A 23,096-nucleotide genomic window follows, 5' to 3' on the forward strand; every position below is an offset into this window, starting at 1 on the left:
CAACCCTATTTTGGAGCAATGGCTGGGAGGGTTTGACCACAGCAAACCCCCTCAGGCCTAAGGTTCTTCTTAAGACTGTAACCGACCCCACCTGCTCCCCCTCAGATTTCCCCTGGAGAATTTGACAAAAGGCTGGAAGTTTGGCCAGATACCACCTCTCAGACATTGGAAACAAGCCAATCTGGAGTCAACAACCGAGCGCCTAGAGCTATAAAGCCTGCAAGGGTAGAGCCTGGGAAGGAACAAGGCGGAAGGGGTGGGAGAGGGCTGACCAGAACCTAATAAAACAAGGACCCCCGCCTGCAGTCCTTGGGCATTCACTTTTGAATGTCCCCTCGTCATAAAGAAACCTTTCCCACTATTCCTCCTTTCTAATCTTAAACTCTAATATAATCTTCTGCCTGCTGCACATTTTGTGTCCATCTCTTTATTTCTTTGAGGTGGTGTGACAACAAATCCGGGTGTTACGGTTAAAAATCCTGCAACACTCTCAAGAAAGTCCTTCCCTGTGAGTTCACTTGCGACTGATTCCTTGCTTTATTCTCTTCTGGCACATTCCAGCCTGTGCTGTCGTCCATGTGTTTATGCAACCCCCCAACTGGAATGACAGTGGTATGAGGAGAGGGGCGTTAACAGCCTTGTTCCCTGCTGACCCCCCAGTGCTCAGAACAGGACCTGATACAAAGCAAACGTTTGAAATCTATTTGTTGCGATGAACGGAGGAATGAAGAAAGTCGTTTAAGCTTGCTCAGACTCAGTTTCCTCATCTAGCAAGTGCCTATAAAAATTTCTTCCAGGTTGTCATGAAGATTAGTTGAGATCATGCATGGAAGTCATGGCCTTCTAGGAGCTCTTGATATAAGGTGGTGAATTTGAAGGCTTCCTTGGCCAGTGAATATGTTCTGGGCTCCAAGGATCAGTAAGGTAACTCCAGACCTTTTTAATAGCTCTGACTTTTAGCTCTGCTGTGTGGACAGGTAGAAGAAATATCCCTGCAAACAATGAAGTTCCTTTAAGCAGAACACTGCCACTTGGCACATTATTGTTATTTCAAAGCTAGTGCTTTGAGGCGTTTGGGAGCAATCTTCTTGAAGGCATTCCTCCAGCTAGGCATTATAGCTCAGACTATAATTTCACTGTAAATGTGTCTTTTCTCTTTAAGCAGAGGGTCATTAAGTTTAATAGTGTCAAAGTGCTTTCTGTGTTACATGCAACTTAATTAGCGCGCACGGTAATATTAAACAGCCCATTCACACTGAGAAATATATTTATACTTCTTTTTCCTTGGCTTATACCGATTTATCCGGCAGCAGACCATAATTGTAAATTACAAAGGAGTAATTATTTGCTCCTAAAAAGAAAGAAAGAAACTGAAATGTAAATGGCCACATGCTTGGCTGGGATGAAAGACTCAGGGCGTGTGTGGTGGGAAGGAAAGCTTGGTGGAAATCTCATTTTCTCACAAAAGGGTTCCTCAACTCCAAAACTGGGTTAGATCTCCTACTCTTGTCTTCCAGAACTCTTCTTCCTCCAACACATGGGTCTCATAGGCTTCTCTGTTTATCATCCGTCTCCCACTCTAAATAGGAGTTCCAAGATGGCGGAAGCACAACTGTTTCAGTCACTACTGTATTCCCGTCCCGATTACAGTGTTTGGGGGAATGTAAGGTGCTTAATAACGATAAAAATTTGCCCCAATATATTTTTATTCAATACCTGCTCTGGGCCAAGGATTTTGTCATTGTGTGTATGTGGGTTGGGAATAGGGTTACAATGGTCATCAAAAACAGAGTTGCTGACTTTATGGAGTTTACAGTTGAGATAAGAAGACAGATATTAAATATTTAAAAAATAATAAACATGTTAAGGTATTTAGTGCTATGAGTGTCTATTTTGGGAGTTTGACCTAGTTAGGGAGGTCGGGAAAGTTTTTCGCAAAGAAGCCAATGTTTAGGCTGAGACCTCAAGGATGTTTGGGCATTAACAACATGAAGAGGGGAGAGAGAAAGCAAAAGCGCAGGCCCTGAGGCAGAGGAAACTCAGGGACAAGCAAGAGGAACATACAACAGGCCAGTGTGGCTGGAGAGAGAGGGGTCAGTGGTCCAGGTGAGCCTGGAGGTGGGGGTTGGGCTACACCACATAGGACTTCCCTGCTGGCGCTCGTGGAACATTTGTGGTCTGGAACATTTGCACATTGCTGCTTCCCTCTTGGGAACTCAGGATAACAAAAAGGCCATGCACACACACACACACACATACACACTCCAGTCAATAGTCCAGTTAAAGCTCAGCCTTCAGGTCACCCCAGTCCAGACACCAGACCTCTGCATGAAGCTTCTGGATGATTTCCGTTGCCAGACGTCTAGTCACCTCTGCCCATTTAGGTCCTTCTGGCTGAGGCCCTAGACATTGTGAAGCTAAGATAACAGCTGATTCCTCTAAATTTCTCACCCTCGCAACCCATGAGGGTGGTGGTTCTACACCACGTAGGTGTGGGTGGTTTGATACCTAGAGCAGGGACCCAGAACACAGGTCAAGGAGACGGGATGGGCGATTTTGCCAAGGCTAGCAGGAGGCAGCTGCCATCACCTATTCTACAATCACCTGTTCTGCTTCTGGGACCTTATTCTGTGGAGGATGGGGTAGAAGACCGGAGACGTCACCTTCAACACAAGGGCTTGCCTCTCCCCTTTCAGGGAGGGCCACGTCAGGAGAGGGAGTTGAGCGGACAGGTCATCTCACAGAGGTTTTTTTTTTGTTTTTACCTTTATCCAGTTCTGAAAGTCACACACTGGCTGTGATGATTAGCCCGAGTCCTTATTTAATTGTTATTTTGGGATCAGTTGTTTTGGAAAGATTTCCCCAGTTGATACACATTGCTGGTGTTTTGCCAAGAGAGATAAACAGTCTCAGCTTGTCCTAAAATTGAATTCAGTCTGAGCAAAATAAAGCAGCTGCCTCCCGGCAGAGCCGTCTGCCCTGGAAATACCTGGGTGGCCCGATTCAAATTCACCTTTCAAATCTTTACCTTGTCAATTTTGGTAAAACTCAGCTGCTACGGCCCTTCGGGGCCTCCTAATCCGATTTCTAACACCTCAAACAGTTGCACTCCCTGAAAACTGTACTGGTGAGCAACTCATCTGGATCGCCCCAAACTAGTGATTATTCTATTCAACAGAAATGGAGAAACAAAACACAGTGCTGAGCAAATGCTCACTTCTGCGGTCTTTAAAGAATGTTATGAATTAAACTGAAAATTGAAATTACTCTGCACAATAATAAATGCTGAGTGTTGTTATTTTGCACATCAGGTGGTAAAACTGTAACTGTGAATAAATTGCTTATAGTAAGATTTTTCCCCCCTTTAATGCTGTAGTGGCAGATGGGCTAATAAATATGCAACACTTTGTACCGACATTTGCAGTTTCAGAGGGGTGAAGGCTTTCCCCCTTCCACACTAACAAAATGCACAATCATCCAATATTGTACTTTTTAATGGAAAAACTTAACTCATGTAATGTAAATAGCATTCCACTTTCAACAATTTTACTAGTTTAGCAACAGTTATAATGTGAAAGAACACATAAGCTGGTATTTATGTTCTTTCTTTGCAAGAGCATTTTCTTTCTGTAGGGGACTTTGGATTTAGGGAGACTTCTTGTACCTTAACTGGCAGTTAAGGTGGGGCATCCATAAATAGGCATTTATTATCTGTTCCATTAGCTTTGAGTTGATATGAGGCGGTGTGAATGATGGTCAGGAGCAGGCTGCCCTGATAGGCAGGTCTCTACCCTTCTTAGCTGGGTGACCTTCGGCAGATCCTGTTCCGTCTCTGGTCCTCGGTTTTTGCATTTGTCACTTGGGCTGTAAGTTCACATTACCCCTTAGGGTTAGCATGAAGCTTAAATAATGCAGGTAGTCCCTGGCCCATGGCCGTGCTCAATAACCTTCACTTCTATTATGATGGAGGTGGTGAGAGAGGTAGAGTTTAATGAAACCCTTTGTTTTGAGGAAGGATGACTGCGGTTAAAAATATTCTAGTGACAGGGAGCCTGGGGGGCTCATTCAGTTGAGCAACTGACTCTTGGTTTCATGGCTCAAGTCATGATCCCAGGGTGGTGAGATTGAGCTCCATGTCGGGTTCTACAATGAGGGTGGAGTCTGCTTACAATTCTCTCTCTCTTTCTCTCTCTCTCTCCCTTTCCCTCTCATTCGTGTTCTCTCTCTCTCTCTCTCAAAAAAAAAAAAAAGACACACAATACACACACACACATACATACACACACATACTTGTAGCTCGGGAGGTGCCAGGACACTGAGAGGTCCAAATAATTGCTTTAAAGAGTCATCGCTTTCAGATGAAAACAAAGTTATCTATATTTTTATCACAGACATGAGAGGAGACTTTTCTGTCTAAAATGTGCTCAACTTCTTTTATTTGTTAGCTGTTCGAGGGAGCCGAGCAGGGTGCCGCTGTCTAGGGGCTCTGGTGGGCTGATGACTTCAACACCGTTGTAGCCGCCAGATTCACTAAGACACGTGACATCTTCAGAGAAATAATTGTATAGGGCAAACCCTTGGGGGTTTATCCAGAAATGAGATTCTTGGCTCCAGCAGTGTGTCGGTGAGAACCAGCTTATGCTACAGAAACACACAGCCTTTACCTCTAAGCTCAAAACAATGAAGGTTTATTTCTTGCCCACACTGCCTGTTCTTGCAGGTGGCAGGGGTCCTGTTTATCACAGTCCCGCAGGGACCCAGGGACCTAGGGACATGACAGAATTGTGCAGGCATCAATGCTAGAAGGAAAAGAGATGTCTGGAGGGCCTTTCAATGGAACACGAGAAAAATCTTCGATAGGACGGTGACATATCACTTGCACTCACAACTTATCCAAAGAAGAGATGACCCAGCTTCACCTAACCTCAGTGGGGCTGTAAGTAGAAACCTCCCACGTTCTAGGAGGCAAAGAGCTGGAAATTTGGTGAGCACCATTAATGACAACCACATCATACTTTACTGCTCACCAAGTGTTTTGCCCCTACCCCATCCTGCAAGCAAAATGTCTTCCCCCTCTCCCCAGGAGAGACACTCCCCAAATCCCTTCTTGTTGTGCTGTCCAGCTTCAACAGCAGGATCTTGGGATAAGGGACCGAGGCCTCTACATCAGGTCTAGATACGGCTTCTCTTAATCCAGAGACGTATGAATTAAAAAGACGAGTTTCACACCATACCCAGAATGCAGAGTTGGAAGAAAGAATAACTGCAATGATGATGGAGTGGCCTCCAGTCTGTGGTGAGTCTGAATTTTGCTGAGAAACCCCTGCCCTGGGTCTGGGGAATCTTGCTGGATTAGGGCTGCATTCTGCAGCTTCTCAGTCCATCTGGCCCCATCTTCTGGGTGGTTTTTCTTTACCTTTAATCCTTTTGTCCACATCTGAAGAGAGCTTTAGAGAACATGCCTCTTTGGGGGCCAATCGGCTTTCTCAGCCTGCTTCCTGCCTGAGGAAGATTGGAGGTCCAAAGGTGGTTTCAAATCTTGAACAGCCATGAACATTTTTAGTCCAGATGCCTGGTTTTTCTGGCTATACAACTCTGTCCGACACTTAATTGGATTCTTATCTATTTGATTCTGATCAGCTTCATGTGCCCATAGTTATACGCATAGATTTTTCTCAAGGCATGGCTCTCTCTTGATTGGAACCTAACTATTGGGCCTGACAGGAAAGCCATGCTCTGCCTCTTTCCCAGGGCCATGTTGATCTCCTCGTTCCAGAAGCCAGGCGGATGGGGAAGCCAGCACTTTGAACACTGCAGTTATCCAGGCGGAGGGGAAAAAGCAAGTGGCAAAGTGTGCCAGCTCTTCATCTCCCATCTGGAAGTGGTGCATAGCCCTTTGGCTCACCTTCTTTTGGCTAAAGCGAGTCATGGAGCCCTTCTTCACTTCCAGAGGGCAGCAGAGTGCAGTCAGAGTGCAGAGAGAGCTGGAATATTTGTGAACAGTCCAAGTGACCACACGTTTTTGCATTTTGGTGAGCAGGTAGCTGCATAACCGGAAAGTAGGAAATGAGGTTAAACTATAAAAGCCACTGATTATTCTGGTAAGTAGGCCAAGTCCAAAGTAATATGTTTATGAGACATAGAGTATCAAGTACCTGCCTTATCGGTTTTGTGTGGGAAAATATTTATGACTGTCCCACTGGGAAGGTAGTTGAAAGAGGGTACAAGTCCTCATGATAAGACAACTGGTTAGAAGGAAGGATTCTTGAAAACTGGTTGTTTCATGGAATTTATGTTAATCACTAAAGAATTTTGGTGTTTCTTTGTGTTATTCAAAACTTCCAGGTGGATTATAAAAAACTTGTTCTCATGGATGCAGGAGAAGATGTGCTCCCAGATATTATTTGGGTTAATGAGGATATTGGATATGACCTTGGGATGAAATGAAAGAAAGGCATAGACTCTTAATTTTTGCTGAATTAACAAAGAACTAAATCAGAAATTAAATTTTTTTTGATGTTTATTTTTGAGAGAGAGAGAGAGAGACAGAGCACAAGTTGGGGAAGGGCAGAGAGAGAGGGAGACACAGAATCTGAAGCAGGCTCCAGGCTCTGAGCTGTCAGCACAGAGTCTGATGCATGGCTTGAAACTATGAATCATGAGATCATTACCTGAGCCAAAGTCAAGACACTAAACCAATTGAGCCACCCAGGTGCCCCCTAAATTAATAATTAAAAAAATTAATAAATGACAGCATTCCACTGATTTTAGACTTCTGATGGTAGAGGAAGTTGCATGCCAGAGTTTTGATAAACATGTTGACTCTACACATTGCATTGGAGAGAACTGACATTGTTGTAATATTGAATTTTCCAATCTATGAACATGGAACATCCTCTCAATTATTTAGGTCTTTGTTGTATCCAGCTTCAAAGATGACTCCCTGCCTCTTGAAATTTACACCCTTGTGTGGTGTCCACTCACACTGACTCAGACGTAGTTTGAATGACCAATAGAGTATGGCAGGGATGATGGTGTGGGATATCAGAGGCATGTCATAAAAGGCATAGTGGCTTTTACCTTGGCTTCTTGTGTCACTTCTTTGGGGGAGGCCAACTATAATATCCCAGAGTCACCCAGGCAGCCATATGGAGAGGCTCACCGGCCTTCAGATGACTGCAGCCTGAGAGAAAATCTTCACTGTAACTCCCAGGAGAGCCTCCAAACCAAAACTATTCATGTAAGCCACTCCTGACGTCCTGGCTTATAGAATTGTGAGAGGTGATATTTAATCTTTTTCCAAGCAAATCAATTTTAGGGAAATTTGTTAAGCATCAATAACTAATGTGGTTTTTTAAATTAACTCCAATAAATGTTTATCATTTTCTGTGTAGAGAACTTCCACCTTTTTTATTTAGATTTAATCTTAAGTATTTAATGTTTTTGATGTCCTATAAATAGAAATATATATCATGTTTAGTTTTCCATTTTTTTGTGTCTGTTATATAGGAAAACAATTGATTTTTATGTATTGATTTTGTATCCAACAATAGTAATTAATTCTTATAATTTTTAATAATTTGCCTATAGATAAAATAAGACACTGTAGATAAATTTGTTAATTTTAATGATTTATCTAGATTCTCTTGAGTTTTCTATGAATACAATATCACCTGCAAATAACAATGACAGTGTTATATCTTTCTTTCCAACTCATACAGTTTTTATTTCTTTTTCTTGCCTACTGCACTGGTTCAGACTACCAGGACAATGTTGAGTAGCAGTGGTAACAGTGGGCATTCCTGTGACATTCTCAATATCAAGGGAGATATTTCAATATTTCAGCACTAAGTGGGAGTTTTGCTATTCGTTTCTGATACCATCTATCAGATAATGGAAGTTCTCTTCTATTCCTAGTTTGTAAAAGATTTTATCATGAATCAATGTTAAATTTTATTGAATGCATTGTTTTGCATTGAAGCGATTATGTGACATTTTTTTCTGGTTAATACAGTGCATTAAATTGATTGATTTTTGACTGTAAAGCCAAACTCACATTTCTCACATAAACCTGACTTCATCATGATGTTGGGTTTATTCCTGTTTATATATCACTGAATGCATTTTGTTTGTTGCTAGGAGCTGAATGTTTCTGTCTTCTCCAAATCCACATGTTGGAGCCCTGATCCCCAGTGTGATGGTGTTGGAGGTGGGGCCTTTGGAAGGGAATTATGCTTTCTTGAGATCATGAAGCTCAACTCAAATGGGCTTTTCTGCTTCTGCTCTGACAGGCCCTGCATATAGACTTTATTTGATTATTGATGTGTCAAAAAAGCGTTGTCCATCCTGTTCTGGAGAAGGAAGAGCTAGAGCCTTTTTAGTATAAGGTTTTTTTTTTAAGTTTACTTATTTTTGAGAGAGACTGAGCAAGTGCAAGTGAGCAGGGTAGAGGCAGGGAGAGGGGAGAGAGAGAGGATCCTAAGCAGGCTCCACACTGCCTGCACAGAGCCCAACTCGGGGATCATCCCATGAACTGTGAGATCCTGACCTGAGTGCAACAAGCTGGGAGCTTCACTGACTGAGCTGCCCAGGTGCCCGGAGCCTGACTAGGGAAAAACAAAACAGAACAAAACAAAAGATAAACTCCAAACACTGACTTTAGAAAAGGTAAGTTTCTGAAACTTTCCTTTGTTGGATGTGACTGTATCCTGGGTCAGTTACAGTTTCATCATGAAAGACGTAGGGAAGGGAATGGGCAGGAAGGAGCCCGTTGACTCCCCAGATCTCAGCTTGGTTCTATGTATTAGTTGTGGAGTGGAAAGCTGAATCCTACAACACCACATTTCCTGATATTTTCACTCCTTTGAACATGTAAGTTTAACTCAAGAAATGCTTCGGGTCCTGTTAAACTTACACACTATCTGTTGTGTTATTACTTGAAGGGCGCATTTCAGAAAAAAGTAGAAGACTGACTATAAATGATCTTTTAGTGCCAACTGGAAGGTGGCAGCTGAGGGTGCCAGGTTACTATAGAAACACCAGGGGGATGAGAAGAATTAGGCCTTGTGGAGAAGAAGCAGATCCTTGAAATGATACCCTGTATGCCTTGGCTAACATTTTCCTTTACAAAATGTCTAGATAATAAGAAGGAATGTTCCTAATATGCAAAATTATCAATAATCTTAAAATGTATTTAGGCATAGATAGTAAATTTCTCAATGACTTATAAAAATAATTTTTTAACATAGACCTTTTTTAATTGTTCATTTATCTTTGAGAGAGAGAGGGAGATAGAGAGCATGAGCAGGAGAGGGACAGAGAGAGAGAGGGAGACACAGAATTCAAAGCAGGCTCCAAGCTCTGAGCTGTTACCACAGTGCCCGAGGCGGGACTCAAACTCATGAACCATGAGATCATGACCTGAGCTGAAGTTGGATGCTTAACTGACTGAGCCACCCAGGATCCCTTAACATAGACTCTTTTTTCTTTTTAAGTATAAAATGTAACAGATAAACAGAAAAAATATTTCTCAAACTTCAACCATGGAGATAGCACCTAATCAGAAGCAAGGGGTCACGATGAACACATTTTCTTTCCTCTTCTCTTAAGCATACAGATCCCAGCCACCATAAGAACCACAGCCAGTCAGTCGGTAGTGTTGCCCACAGCCACGTCATGGGATTTGACACCAGCCAGTCTGAGAGATGCCTGCATATGAACTCTGAGGAGCTCTCAAAACTGTCTGTGCTTCAGTTTCCTAATTTGTAAAGTGGGCGAATGCCTATTTCAAAAAGTTGTTAAGAGCAGTAAGTGAGATGCTTGGGAACACAGTGAGAGCTCAATAAATGGTCGTAGTGATGACAGTATAGACGGTGAGGATAGTTTCCAGGAAAGTTATTCGTACCCATGATAATGGGATTCCTGGGGCAGAATAAAGTACTGAGCATGGTCATAGTCCAAAGCCGACTCTAATGAATCCTTAGATTAAATGAAAAATTGCTTTGTAATATGATAATATTTGCCAAATTCAAGTCAGTAGAAATGCCATCAGAATACCATAAGAGCACAGTTAAAAAAACCACTGAATTTTGCATATAAGCCAGAAGCCGTACGTGTTATAATAAAGATGTAGATGTAAATGGTTATGATCATTTGGGCAGAGTGACACCAGAGCCTTGGGTGGTCTAGGATGAGTCAAAGGATGCTTTAAATGTCCTTTATCCCTTCAGGTGGATGAAATTATAACTTCCAGAGAGCATTATGAGAAATTTACTGTACACACTGTTATAGAGGCTGATGGATACCTTTTTTCCCTTTCTTCCTTCTTTCTTTTTCTTTCTTTCTCTTTCTTTCTTTCTTTCTTTCTTTCTTTCTTTCTTTCTTTCTTCTTTCTTTCCTTCTTTCTTTCTTCTTTCTTTCCTTCCTTCCTTCTTTCTTTCTTTCTTTCTTTCTTTCTTTCTTTCTTTCTTTCTTTCTTTCTTCTTTCTTTCCTTCTTTCTTTCTTTCTTTCTTTCTTTCTTTCTTTCTTTCTTTCTTTCTTTCTTTCTTTCTTTCTTTCTCTTTCTTTCCTTCCTTCCTTCCTTCCTTCCTTCCTTCCTTCCTTCCTTCCTTCCTTCCTTCCTTCCCTCCTTCCTGCCTGCCTGCCTGCCTGCCTGCCTGCCTTCTCTCTCTCTCTCTCTCTCTCTCTCTCTTTTTCTTTCTTTCTTTCTTTTACAGCTCGGTATTTGGAAATAGAGATAAAACCCAAAGGTGCTAGAATTAGGAGGAGAGTAAAGACAGGAGAAAAACGGCTTCTCTCCCGAACAGGTTTCTAACACCCAACATGGCCTGAAAGCCGTGGCGAAAATGACCATCGGGGGGTTGTGAATTTCCCTTTTCTTCTCCATGGTTGAAGGCAGCAAATGCCACCAAAAGGGATGAGAAACTGGGTTTTGAAGATGTTGATATTTCTTTGGTGGACTGTTCTGTGTCTATAATTTGTGATGAGGTTCTAGACAGAAATGTGGGGAGAGACATTTGTAGACGATGGCTGACTGAATAGCAATGAAAAGCAAAGCTGGAGCGAATGATTTCTGTAACTTCTTCAGACGATTTACTCAAATATTAGAAAAACCTCATTAGTGTAGCCTGAGGAGAAGAAAGTCAGCCTGAAATGATGTAAAATCTGGATTATAGGCTCTCTTTAAACAAATATAGTTTAATTATTTCAAATACTTTTCATCTGCCGGAGGATAAACTATGTATTAACAGGTAAAATGAGAGAGCTAGAAAGACTGCTTGGAATAACACACACAGCACCACGAAGAATAAAAGTGAAAATCTTTAACATACAGGAACTCCTTGGCTTGGAATTGATAATTTCTGAAATCTTTATTTTGAAAAGGAACTGTTGATTTGGACAGAGAAAGACTCCAGAAACTCATAGAAGAGTCAATTATTTCAACTCTTTGGGTCAGACCCAAGTTATTGAATAAACACAGCTTTGAAGACTTTCTGCAGTGTCCATTTTCCAACGACAGGTACATAGCCCCAGGCGTTAAGTCTGTGATCAGTGTTGGGTGCCTGGGTGGCTCAGTTGGTTAAGCGTCTGACTCTTGATTTTGGCTCAGGTCATGATCTCACAGTTGGTGGGACTGAGCCCTGCATTATGCTCTGCACTGACAGGACAGAGCCTGCCTGCTTGGGAGTCTCTCTCTCTCTCTCTCTCTCTCTCTGCTCTTCTCCCCCTCCAAATAGATAAATAAACCTAAAAAATCTGCAATGAGTGTCAGTGCTGTTTCCCCCAATTCTTAGGAAATTATTAGTTTTCTTTATGATTTACTGCAAGAAAATGATGCTCCTATTCTTTCAGAGTGCTGATAAAACATTTTTTAGCCTAGTCTTATACCAACATTCAAAATTCTCGCTTACATACATGAAAGTATATGCACCATTCACACTGTCAGGAATAATACCGTAGTCATGCATATCACCAGGGGTTCACATCTGAGAGCCTGGCGTTCACGGGGCCCAGGCAGAAATAATCATCACAGCAGCGAACATTTACTGAATGCTCACTTTGTACTAAGTGCTTTTTCATGGATACCTCATCTATCTATCATCTATCTATCCATCTATGTATCTATCAATCATCTATTATCCATCTCTATCTATTTATTAAAGTTCATTTATTTATTTTGAGAGAGGGAATGTATGCACACACATGAGCAGAGAGATGTAGAGGCAGAGAGAGAGAGAGAGAGAGAGAGAGAGAGAGAGAACCTCAAGCAGGCTCTACGTTCCCCTGACTCAGGGCTTGATCCTATGAACCATGAAGTAACCTGAGCCAAAATCAAGAGTCAACGCCTCACCAAATGAACCACCTAGGCGTCCCTGAGCTTCATTTATTCGCATCTTGTATGTCTCTATGTTTTCCCAATTGCTAGAGTCAAATTGTCCTTTAAGAAACAAAAAACAAAAACAAAAACCAAAAAACCCCCAAAACGAACCCACAGTTTCATCCCATTTACATTCTGCAAAGATGCTTGGGCAGAGGGCCTAGGGTCCTCCAAGTCCTGCCTGAGTTGGCAGGAGGCTTTCTGGCTTCTTGACACTTGTCCCTTCCCCTTCTCTCCCTCTCTGCTCCACACATACCACCCCATGATACAGCAATTGTCTTAACTCCTTCACAGCACAAAATACCTCCCATTCAAGGCTGTGCACAAAACAGACTTTACAAAAGACGTATGACTCTTAAGGGAGAGATGTAAGCACATTTTTAAATCTCCAGGGCTTCTCCTGTAGTCTCAGATTTAGAAGTATGCCATATACATAGGAAAATTGAAAGCCACTGCTCTATATCTTTGCTCAGATTGGGAAAAAAAGTGCTATTTTTATATGAAAGAAAAATATATCTGACTCACTAGGAGCTACTATAAATGGAAAGACTCCAAAACTTCACAGTATTTAACTTAATGATACCAATTCATGAATAGTTTTGTGAACTGATGGATTGTGGTTATAAAATACACACTCAGACATATGCACACATGTGCTGATTTCAATAGCCTAAGATAGGGGTTCCAATCACACACAGTCACTCGATATTCTTCCTTTGTTGATTTCGAAACTGGAACCCAGATATGTTCATTAACATAAAATACAATCTGAGCCAGGAAAAAGAATGAGTGGTTTAGATTGAAATGTGTACTAGCCAGAGTGAAGAAGGCAAAACAAGCTTTATCTTCCATTCTAGGGGTCATCAACCACATGAGGGTAAAGCAGGTTGTTAGAACGTTATTGGATTGCCTACAGATGAAATCCATCAAGTGATGGTTAGTTTGTGGATTGAAACTGTTGAATGTCACTGACACCACATGCCCTTGGAAATCCTCAAACTGCTCATTCTGGCACCACAGGAAGTAAAGAGGAGAGCTGAAAGCAAGAAATGAGAATGGGTTAGGCCAGAGGGTCTCAGCCTTGGTTTCTCTGAAACACTGAGATGCCTGGGTCACAACCCGGGTCAGGGAGGTAGGAATCTCTGGGGCTGGACCCAAGCAGAGCATTTCTTTTTTACTCCCAAGATGATGCAATATGCAGATGGTTGAGTTTTCAGATCAGCTTGAAATCGACAATTGGTCAAACATGGAAAGGGATCTCAGGAATTATGAGAATGCAGTCAATGATACCACTTTGAAATTAAGGTTGTAGACATTAACAGGGAAATGCATTTGCTGATCAGAGTGAATTATAACAGGAATCTCTGGAATTAATTCTTTTTCTATTTATCTGGACTTTGAAGTATTGATAGATCGTTACATTTAGCTAGCAAAAGAAGCCATGATTTTTTTTTTCTTAAATCAAATTTCTTTTGATAATGGCAGATGTTCTTGAAAAGTACCTGATCTAAAAGGATTAAAACCTTTTTACATAAGTGAATTCAAAGAGATTATAAGTATATTGTGCAGACCTAGGCACCTAGATGAATTTTAGAAATATTTAGCTCTCAGAAGTCAAAGAAAAGACAAGAATTAGGGGTGAAAAGATATTCTGCTTACTAGAATTAGCCTACAATAAGAGGCTATCAATTTCTTTGACCAGCCAAAAGCTTTTAAAAGAAAACAAAAGCTCTTTTCAACTGACTTGGCTAAAAAGTTTGTAAGTTTCCAGGGTTTGAAATGTATGAAGCACTTTTGCATGTAGTAGGAAAACCAGAGGGTGAAATTTTGATTGATTTTCTTTAATTAAGATAATCCTGAGTTTAGGAAGCTGTAAAGCAAAACTGGAAATGATTTAATCCCATCTCATGGTTTATTTATAGATTATTAAAACTCCATCATTAATAGAAATTCTATTTCAGAATGCCTTTTTATCAGAAATAAACAAAGAGTGATTTTCCCTCCTGGACTTCTTAAGCCAGATATGCCTAGATGATTGGGCTTAGCCCAGTGATTAGGGTCTCAGGGGTACCCTCTGCTTCCACCACCATGCTTTTGGAAATATCCTTTACAGCAAATAAAGAAAATGTCCCCTGATGTACAGATTAAAACATTGGCAATACTTATTACTATTAGGAGCAATTTTATATGCTTAAATCTTGCCAGGTTCAGCACCACCATTGACAATGATAAGTTGGGCTGATGAAAACCAATCAATACCATTTCCCACACTTCACTTCTGTAATGCCTCACAGGGTTACAGGTGATTAACTACAGAAGAATATGTCATCAGTAAAAATTAGTGTTATCTTGGCCTGTGTTTATTGGTTATTTAATTCTTATAAGTCAAATTATTTTGAATTAATGTGATTTTAAATTATATTAAAACCACCCAAACCAGAACCAAAATATTTGTTAAGATGTAAAGTTCCAATATTCATGATGAATGAACTTTAACTTAGATTTATCCTTTGTCGTAAGTTAACTGTATCACCTGTGGTTATAAGTTTGTATAATTTAAAATATGAGAAAGAAACTTTCTTCATCTTAGGTGACCAATGTTTCTGACTTAATGAAAGCTCAGACACTAGCATACTTTTAGATGAAAAGTGAGTGTCAAGAATAATCCTATCGTGTGGGGCATCTGGGTGGCTCAGTTGGTTAAGTGTCTGACTTCAGCTCAGGTAATGATCTCACAGTTCGTGGGTTTGAGCCCTGTATCGGGTTCTGTGCTGACAGCATGGAGCCTGCTTCAGATTCTGTCTTTTTCTCTACCTCTCCCCCATTCTTGCTCTGTACCTCTCTCAAAAATAAATAAACGTTAAAAATTAAAAAAAAAAAACCCTATAGTATGGTCAGGGATCTGTATGAAATATTAGGGTAAAACAACAACAAAAAGGAAAAAAACCCACCGCCACCATCAACACCACACAGACACTACCTACCAACCCACTAACTTGAGGAGACACATTTCTGGGCGTTATGGTGGAGGTCAGGGCTGACAGGCCTGGGGTGGAGAGGATCTTCGGCAGCATTTCTCACAGGAGGTTCTGGGGTAGATAAGCACCCTGGGATGCTCTAATGCAAAAGGGTTCTGAGGACAAAGAAATTTGAGAGGAGCTACGTATTCCACTCCTTGGACATTTCCTCTGCATGTTAATTTATTAAAGCCATTGAGAACTTCTCCAGTTAAGACAAACCACCATTTCTGCTTCTCTAGTATTGGGTAGCCTTAGCCAGCATTGTTTGACCGTGGGCTTCTTCCTCAAACCCACAAAGTTTATTAACATTGAATGGGATTTTTTTCTTGAAACACACTTTGGGAAATGGTGATCCTTGACCTGTAAAGGTTGACAATGGAGGGAAGAAAGAATCTGCAAAGAGCAAAAGAGAAGGGACTAGAGAGCGCAAGCTTCTGGTCGCCAGAGAGCACGTGCCCACTGTATAGTGTGTGTGATGTCCATCTCACTCTGTCCTTTGAATCCTCAACTTAATTCCCTCAGGGTGGAAACATAATCAGGTTGTAAGTGAGAAGCCATGGGTTCCATTCTCCCTTCTGCAAATGAGTGCCTTCCCAATCCAAAGCTCACTTTTCTCCATCATAAAATCAGAGTTTAAAGAAATAATCTTGGGGGCGCCTGGATGGCTCAGTCTATTAAGTGTTTGACTCTTGATTTTGGCTCAGGTCATGATTTTGCAGTTTCATGAGTTCGAGTCCCATGCCAGGATCTGCAGTAACAGTGTGGACCTGGCTTGGGAGTCTCTCTCTCTCCGTGGGAGTCTCTCTCTCCCGTTCTCTCCTCTCCCACTTGTGCTCTCTTGAAAAAAAAAAACATTAAAAAAATAAGGAAATAATCTTGATTGTCCCATCTAGGCCCAATTAGATGATTCTACCTCAACTATTTTAATGGAAGAAAAAGAGAAGATAGGATTTGCTTGGATCCTCTCCATGACCAACTTTTCTGGAGCGCAAAAGGAACAATGTAAGAAATAGAAATCCTATAATACAATGGTATGTGGATAGGTGATTTCTAGTCCTCCTTATTCTGGTTGTTGTGATTGAAGGTTAAGAGTCACAGGGGCAACCTGGGCTAAAGCTAGTTTTAGTACTGTACTTGCTGTCATTCAACAGCTTTTTTCTTCTCCCTAAAACAGTCCAGAGACTTTCAGCAGCTAGATCTTTAATTAAAGCCAAAGGGCAGCTTGAAAATTAGTTCTTCTAATTAATTGTCCTTCAGGTTGTACAATCTGTGATTGCACTATTCTTAGTTATTAAGCAGTTTGCTCTTCAAAAAAAAATCAAGATGTGGTTGAAATGACTGCTTTAAAATGAACTTAGTCTAAAAATATGGAGAAATACAACAGGGCAAATTATTATTATTATTATTATTATTATTATTATTATTATTATTATAAGTCTATGTATTTTGCATATGCCACTGTTTTACTTTAAGATAAAATAAAATAAAATAAATTAGAGAGAGAAATTATCATCGCCCAGGGAAGCTAAATCATTGATCTGATGCTGCTTATTAGCTGACTGTTGTTTTCCCATAATTCTCATTACTTGTGCTCTGTAACTAAATAATAATTTAGAGACTGAAGACTTTTAAAGTCGTTTGCAAGTTGCATCCCAAACTGAGTTCAGTCCCCAAACTGATACCAAATTATCTTAGGATGTATTTTCATAGTGAATCAAACTGTTTTCTCAGGATTGCTTTGTAGTATTCAGTTTCAGATGTAATGCTCAGTACACATTTGATGAGAAAGGTGGAAATCAGGGTCTTGAAAATGGAAATTAGTGGACTCTTCCCCGTTGATATGTCTGCTATCAGGCAAAGCTTCTGCTCTTTCATCATGTGGGATCTAATCTATAGCAGTGGTTCCCAAGCTTTGTGACACATTAGACTTGCCAGGGGAGGTTTTAAAAATTTCTAATGCCCAGGTTGCAGCTGTGGCCAATCAAATCAGACTCACTGGTGGTGCAGCTAGGCTTCCATATTTTTATAAACTTCTCATGAGATTCTAATGCGCAGCAACATTTGATGACCAGTGAAGCAGTATAGTCTAGTCAACGAATTTCCAGGCTAACTGACTATATCATTTTGGTTCAAAATTGGCAGCGTGAGCATGTCTGTTTTTATTTTTTAACTCTTCAACTCTCCTGGAGCATAGAAACCACTTCAACAGAAATGAAGCTACTCCCTTAAAAAAGGACAAATAAAATGTAAAAGGTGGATAATAAGAGCTTGTGTAGATACCGTTTGGAGTGTCTACTTGGTTCATGAGACACCCTTTAGCTGCCTTCCTCTCTCTGTCCACACCACAGGCTTCTGGTGGCCATTGGACCAAAGAGGCAACTTTAATGACCAAGTCTGAGATTTTTGAATTGAAATCCAGAGCTCATATTTCTTTGTGGATGCATGCATGTGCTGTGGAATGGCTGAATGTTCTGGAAGGTGGACAGGAGCTGAGAATTATGGGGAGAAATAATTCATTTTGCAAACAAACCAGAGGTGAACGGCAGTGGCAATGCTTCTAGACTCTCAAAGTAGACATCTGTTGTTTTTGCTTACTTGACATCCTTCCCTGTTAACAATGTCTTCTTCTTCAGGGACCCTCTCCTTCCCATTCCATGTGGCCCTGGGGATAACTGACAAGTCAAGCTGACCAGCCTCTTGTTCCTGGAGCAGAGTCTCAAAGCAGAAGAAGGCTGCACTGTCATTTTGGTGACCATTGTTGGGAGAAACCATTAGCTCCTGCTATAGGATCCTGGGAGCTGCCCAGATTCCTGTGCCTCCTGGGGTCTGAGTGTTCAACAAGTCTTTGAATTCTAAGATCAAAGGTGTCTGTCTGGCGCTTGCAATTTAAGAATCCCAACCCAGTGTTTTAGGTTCTAGCTCAAACCCATGTGGAGGTTTGGAGCATTCTGTCTTGGGGTTCATGAGGCACTCTTGCATCCTTAGGTATTTTTAGCTTATGGTGTTTTTGATATTTGTAACTACAAGTCTTAACAAGCACAGGGCCTTGAAACTCACTAAAGCAGGATCCAGGCTCTCCAGGTTCTCCTCCAATCTTCAAGGTCATAACCAAGATAGCCCAACTATTTTATCATTTTGTATGCTTTCTTAAGCCTCAGTTATTTATTTACATTTTGTAAGTATGAACATCTTGGAGAAAAATTCATAACAAAGGTATACTTTGTGAACAGTGGGATTAAAAGCTTATCAGACAGAAACATGGCTCTAAATAATGTATGATCTTTTGAACAGGAGCCCAAATCTATTCCTGAAAAAAGAGCTCTTATTTCCTCTATCAAGCAACATTAAATGAAATTATAGTACTGCCATTAAATCCAATTGTACACCAATAATTTTTCATTTCCAATGGTACTCTTCTTTATTAAAAAATCTTTATTAAATAACAAATATTCCAGCTAATGTAAGTACTTCCTTGTGCTCAATATTAATATACTTGGCACACAGTTCGAAGCACATGGTTTTTTCCTTGTAGCACAGCGAGGGGTTATAGTGATCGCTTCCCCCGTTTCTCCAGGCCAAGTCACAGAAATAGTGAGGTGTGCAGGGTATTCAAATGGATGGCTGCTTAAATCTGGATCCATGGAGCCGGATTGAAATATTATTAGAATTCAGAGATAATTGGTAAAAATCATTTTTTTAAAAGCACAGCACAGCGAGAAGTGGCTTAAGTGATTAACCGTGTTGTGCTCTTTGGCGAACTCTGGATGAACCTTCACGTGATCGTAAAGTCTGGCCAGTGCACAGGGTCTCCTTTTCTCAGAGTCTAAGGGAAAGGTAAACATTATCTTGGAATATTCCAGTAAAGAACGCAAGGTAAATAAAAGGAGGCAGTTTAAAAGGTATTCTTCGGACCATCGTACTTTATTTTTAATACAAACAGGTAATAAAACAAAGGTACCCAGATATCTTTAAAACAAGAATACATTTTCTGTGTATCAAGCCATCATTTACAGAGTAACACTGCAAACTTTTTGAATTAATAACTCTTAATTTGTTTCCATGAGATTATAAGAGATAAAAAAAATTCTATGTAGGATGAGAACGAACAAACAAAAACCAATTCGAAGTCCTAAAATCTTGTCTCTGTATTAATTCCTTCGCTGCTAAAAAGATCACACGCATCTACAACAAGAGCGTAGGCATCCTTACCATTGGCATTATTTACCAAATAACTTTATTTCTCTCGGTTACTTTGGGTTCTGCAGGCCTGCAGGACACACACGCTCTGGGGCGCCCACGCGGCGGAGTCGCAAGCGCCCTCCTGCTCGCCAGCGAGGCCGGCACATCTTGGCCCGGAGGGAGCCTCACACCAGCTCATAGTACTTCCCTGTCTGGGGATCAAAGTAACAGTTCAGACACGGGTCATAGAGCAGAGTCAGTACCTCCTCGTCCTCTTCCACGCTCGGATCTTCTTCACCTGCAGGGAGGGGAGCCACAGACACGTTAGCTGCGTGCACGGCCAGGAATTCCTGAACCGAAAGGGCAGAAGGGCAAGGAGGCTGGAGCTTCCAGCCCTCCCGGGAGATGCTTTCTCTGGGCAGAATGGCAAGGCCGGAGCCGTGGGGAGCACCGGGGCCTGAGGACTCCGCAGGCCCCGGTGCTCCAGCGGGAGATGCGCCAGCTCCGCTGGGAAGGACAAGAGACGCTGAGCGTGGAGACCTGGCGGGGAGGGAGACCAGAAAGCAGCAAGGCCCAGGGACTAAAGGGGTCAGGGGTACGGGTGGGACTCAAGACTTGGGGGTGACAGTTCCAGACTTCTTCATGGGCCAGAGCTGTGTGAATGCACCCTAAAAATGCTACCAAATAAACTTGAATTAAAATGATAATGTCCTTTAGGATACAGAGCATGGAATACATATGGAAAATTGTTGGATGATGTGTAATTTTATTAGTGGTAGGAAGCTCTGTCAGGTTTGTTGGTCACATGGACATGGCTTCATGACTGTCCCTTGTGACAGCCATTCAGATGGTTTGCCTAAGTTATTTATTATTATTTCTAAATGTTTATTTTTGAAAGAGAGAGAGCGCAGTGGGAGAGGAACACAGAGAGAAGACAGAGGGTCCAAAGCGGGCTCTATGCTGACAGCCGTGAGCCCCACGTGGGGCTTGAATTCATGACCTGTGAGATCATGACCTGAACTGAAGTCAGATGCTCAACCGATTGAGCCACTCAGGTGCCCCGCTGCTGCCTGTTATTAGCAGGTTTGGTTGGTTTTCAACACATGGCATGGAACAGAAAAAAAAAAAAAGACTGTTTTACTAAGATGTTTCCTGAGCACCTTCTATGTGCTGGTGCTGTGCTAAGTACCTGTGCACTTGATGCCATCATCAGCAAGTGAGTGCCTCCTGAGGACTTTTGAAAACCGCGTAATAAGAGTCCAGAAGTCGAGAGGGCAAGACCTCCCTGAGCTGGAGAGCATCCAAGCAGCCTAGGGAAGAGGGGTGAGCAGCACAACACTCCTCTCTCTCCCTTAGCACAGGCTCCTCAGGACCAGAGAAAATGCAGTCTGGGCTGTGAGCTCACCAGGGCTAGTTTCAGAAGAAGCAAGGCTGGCAGGTAATGGAGGCTCCGTCAGTACTGGATGTTTTTGGAAAGCGTGAACGCAGGATTGTGAAAACAAAGTCTATGATCCTAAGTCACCACCCAGAGTAAGAGAAGGTGGTGGGACCCCATCTTTTCCAGCCCACATCAGACCAGGCTGGTGCACGGACACTGTCGGGGCAGTGACAAACCAGAGTGAAGTCCCAGGGAGCGGGGGGGGGGGGGGGGGGGGGGGGGGGGGGGGGGGGGGGGGGGGGGGGGGGGGGGGGGGGGGGGGGGGGGGGGGGGGGGGGGGGGGGGGGGGGGGGGGGGGGGGGGGGGGGGGGGGGGGGGGGGGGGGGGGGGGGGGGGGGGGGCAGGTGGCAGAGTGGGGGTTTTGAGACTCTACCACAGCCATCCCTCTGACCATCCAAAGACACGTAACATGACTGTCGCCGCGTCAGGCACTGAGCGAGGTGCTGGGGACACGGCAGGGTAAGAAGCAGGCCCTGGTCTCACGGAGAGTGCATTGTCTTGGGCAAAAACGGCATCGGCCGACTCTCTTATGAGCTGCACACAGTGTCAGCAGGGGAGCCGACCCATGGAGCTACCTGGAAGGAATGAGGACCTCGGCCCTGCTTGCTAACATCGCAACTGGTGGCGCCCTCCGTGGCCTAGAAAGCACTTCCCCACACAGCTGCTCGCTTGACCCTCTGGATCCTGGGAAGTAGGAGTTAACGTGCCCAGCTGGAGGACGGGGGAAGCCAGGTCTGCAGAGTTCACCAGCTCATCCAAGGTCACTTGATGAGGCAGAGGCAGAGTCAGGGATGAACCTGGGTTTCCAGACTCTCAGTTCTGTGTTCTTTCTACTATCCGTGCACCATGCTTTCGTTAAGAAGGTGATGTGGCCACATTCAATGGGGAGCTATGACACTACAGGAATTTAAACATGGAAGAGCGTAAAAAATTGTAAAGGTGTCCTCCATTTGAAAACCTCAGGTTTGGAAGCAAAAGAAATTTCATCTCTCATACTTCAAAAACTGCAAAGATGAGACAGTCCGTGTGGGAGGGCAGAGGCAAGATCTGGGCTTATTCCCTCTGGAAAAGACACAGCCTGAGGTAACACAGCCCATCTGGCTTCAAGCAGATAAAAGGCGGGAAGTGAGAGAGAAGTTGAGAAGATTCTGTGGGGTTCCAGCAAGAGGATCACTGGGCGAAAGTTACAAGGAGCCAGGTTTTGGCACAGCCCAAGGAAGAATTTTCCACACAGTAGAGCTGACCGGGAAATGGAATGTGGATCCCGGGGAGGGTGAAGCAGGGACCGTGGCCGCCATTTGTGTGAGATTTTATTGTGCACACCGTGGGAGCACATCCAGTGGGTCCCTGCAGTGCCTTTGATGAGTTTCTGGGACTCTGCAGTAGTGGCTTATGTCCTTGAAGTATGACGAGGCTGTGCTAATGGCCACACTAATGGCGGTAGCTGACCTGAGCACCCTGCACGGTTTCTAATTAAGAACAGGAAATCAGAGAAGGCAGGCTGCTTTTCCTTTTCTTTCTATTGTTACCTTAAGAGTGGTTCCAGGGACGTGCCTTCACCTTCTTTCTCCGAGTGGGAGAGATTGGGGATGCTTTTCAAGTGGCTGTTTCACATGGAAGACGACCCCCATTAGGTCACTTCTGCACATCAAAAGGAGGATGTGCATGTCCTTTACCTTCAGATACTCAATCCATCATCCCTTTCTTGTTTGGACTGCTTCAGGGAACAGGTCCCGTGAGTAACTAATGTGTGCCTGCTCTGTGATGACATCGATCCGGTCTGTACTAGGTCTAGGTGTGGATGGCACATTCACACATGAAACAAAAGCAGCTGCTGAAGATGAGTGACGGAGTCAACTGGAAGTTGCCACTGCAGAGTGGCAGAGGGGACAGAGAGGAGATCTGCTGTTGACTGCCCGAATGGCCTAAGGGCACTCACAGGCTACTTTGCCTCACTGCACCCTCGTCCCCTCATTTATCAAATGTGAATAACAAGACTTATTTCAGAGGGTTTTATGGAAGAAGAAACTGGACACTGCGTAATACATAGCCCAGGGCACATAGTAGTTGTTCAATAAATGA

At 42.7% G+C, this 23,096-nt stretch overlaps 1 protein-coding gene and 1 long non-coding RNA gene across 5 annotated transcripts in view; one reads left to right on the forward strand and one right to left on the reverse strand.

Annotated features, from left to right (window-relative positions):
* Window positions 1-7,111: 7,111 nt before the first annotated feature.
* Window positions 7,112-18,253, forward strand: LOC115274900. Its single transcript, XR_003901314.1, has 4 exons — window positions 7,112-7,240; window positions 8,140-8,209; window positions 16,291-16,399; window positions 18,031-18,253. It is a non-coding gene; the product is annotated as an uncharacterized LOC115274900 (long non-coding RNA).
* The window catches only part of C12H3orf67 (chromosome 12 C3orf67 homolog), a 238,675-nt gene continuing 228,823 nt past the window's right edge, over window positions 13,245-23,096 (reverse strand). For 3 of the 4 annotated variants that reach the window (XM_029918411.1, XM_029918412.1, XM_029918408.1), the window contains one exon: window positions 19,289-19,874. In XM_029918411.1, the coding sequence (XP_029774271.1) occupies window positions 19,762-19,874 (113 nt within the window). In that variant the 3' untranslated portion in view covers window positions 19,289-19,761. Of the gene's footprint in view, window positions 13,414-19,288; window positions 19,875-23,096 lie in introns of those variants that run through there. The other variant, XM_029918410.1, reaches the window with a different exon arrangement.

Source organism: Suricata suricatta, chromosome 12 (assembly GCF_006229205.1).
Source record: "Suricata suricatta isolate VVHF042 chromosome 12, meerkat_22Aug2017_6uvM2_HiC, whole genome shotgun sequence".
Taxonomy (NCBI): domain Eukaryota; kingdom Metazoa; phylum Chordata; class Mammalia; order Carnivora; family Herpestidae; genus Suricata; species Suricata suricatta.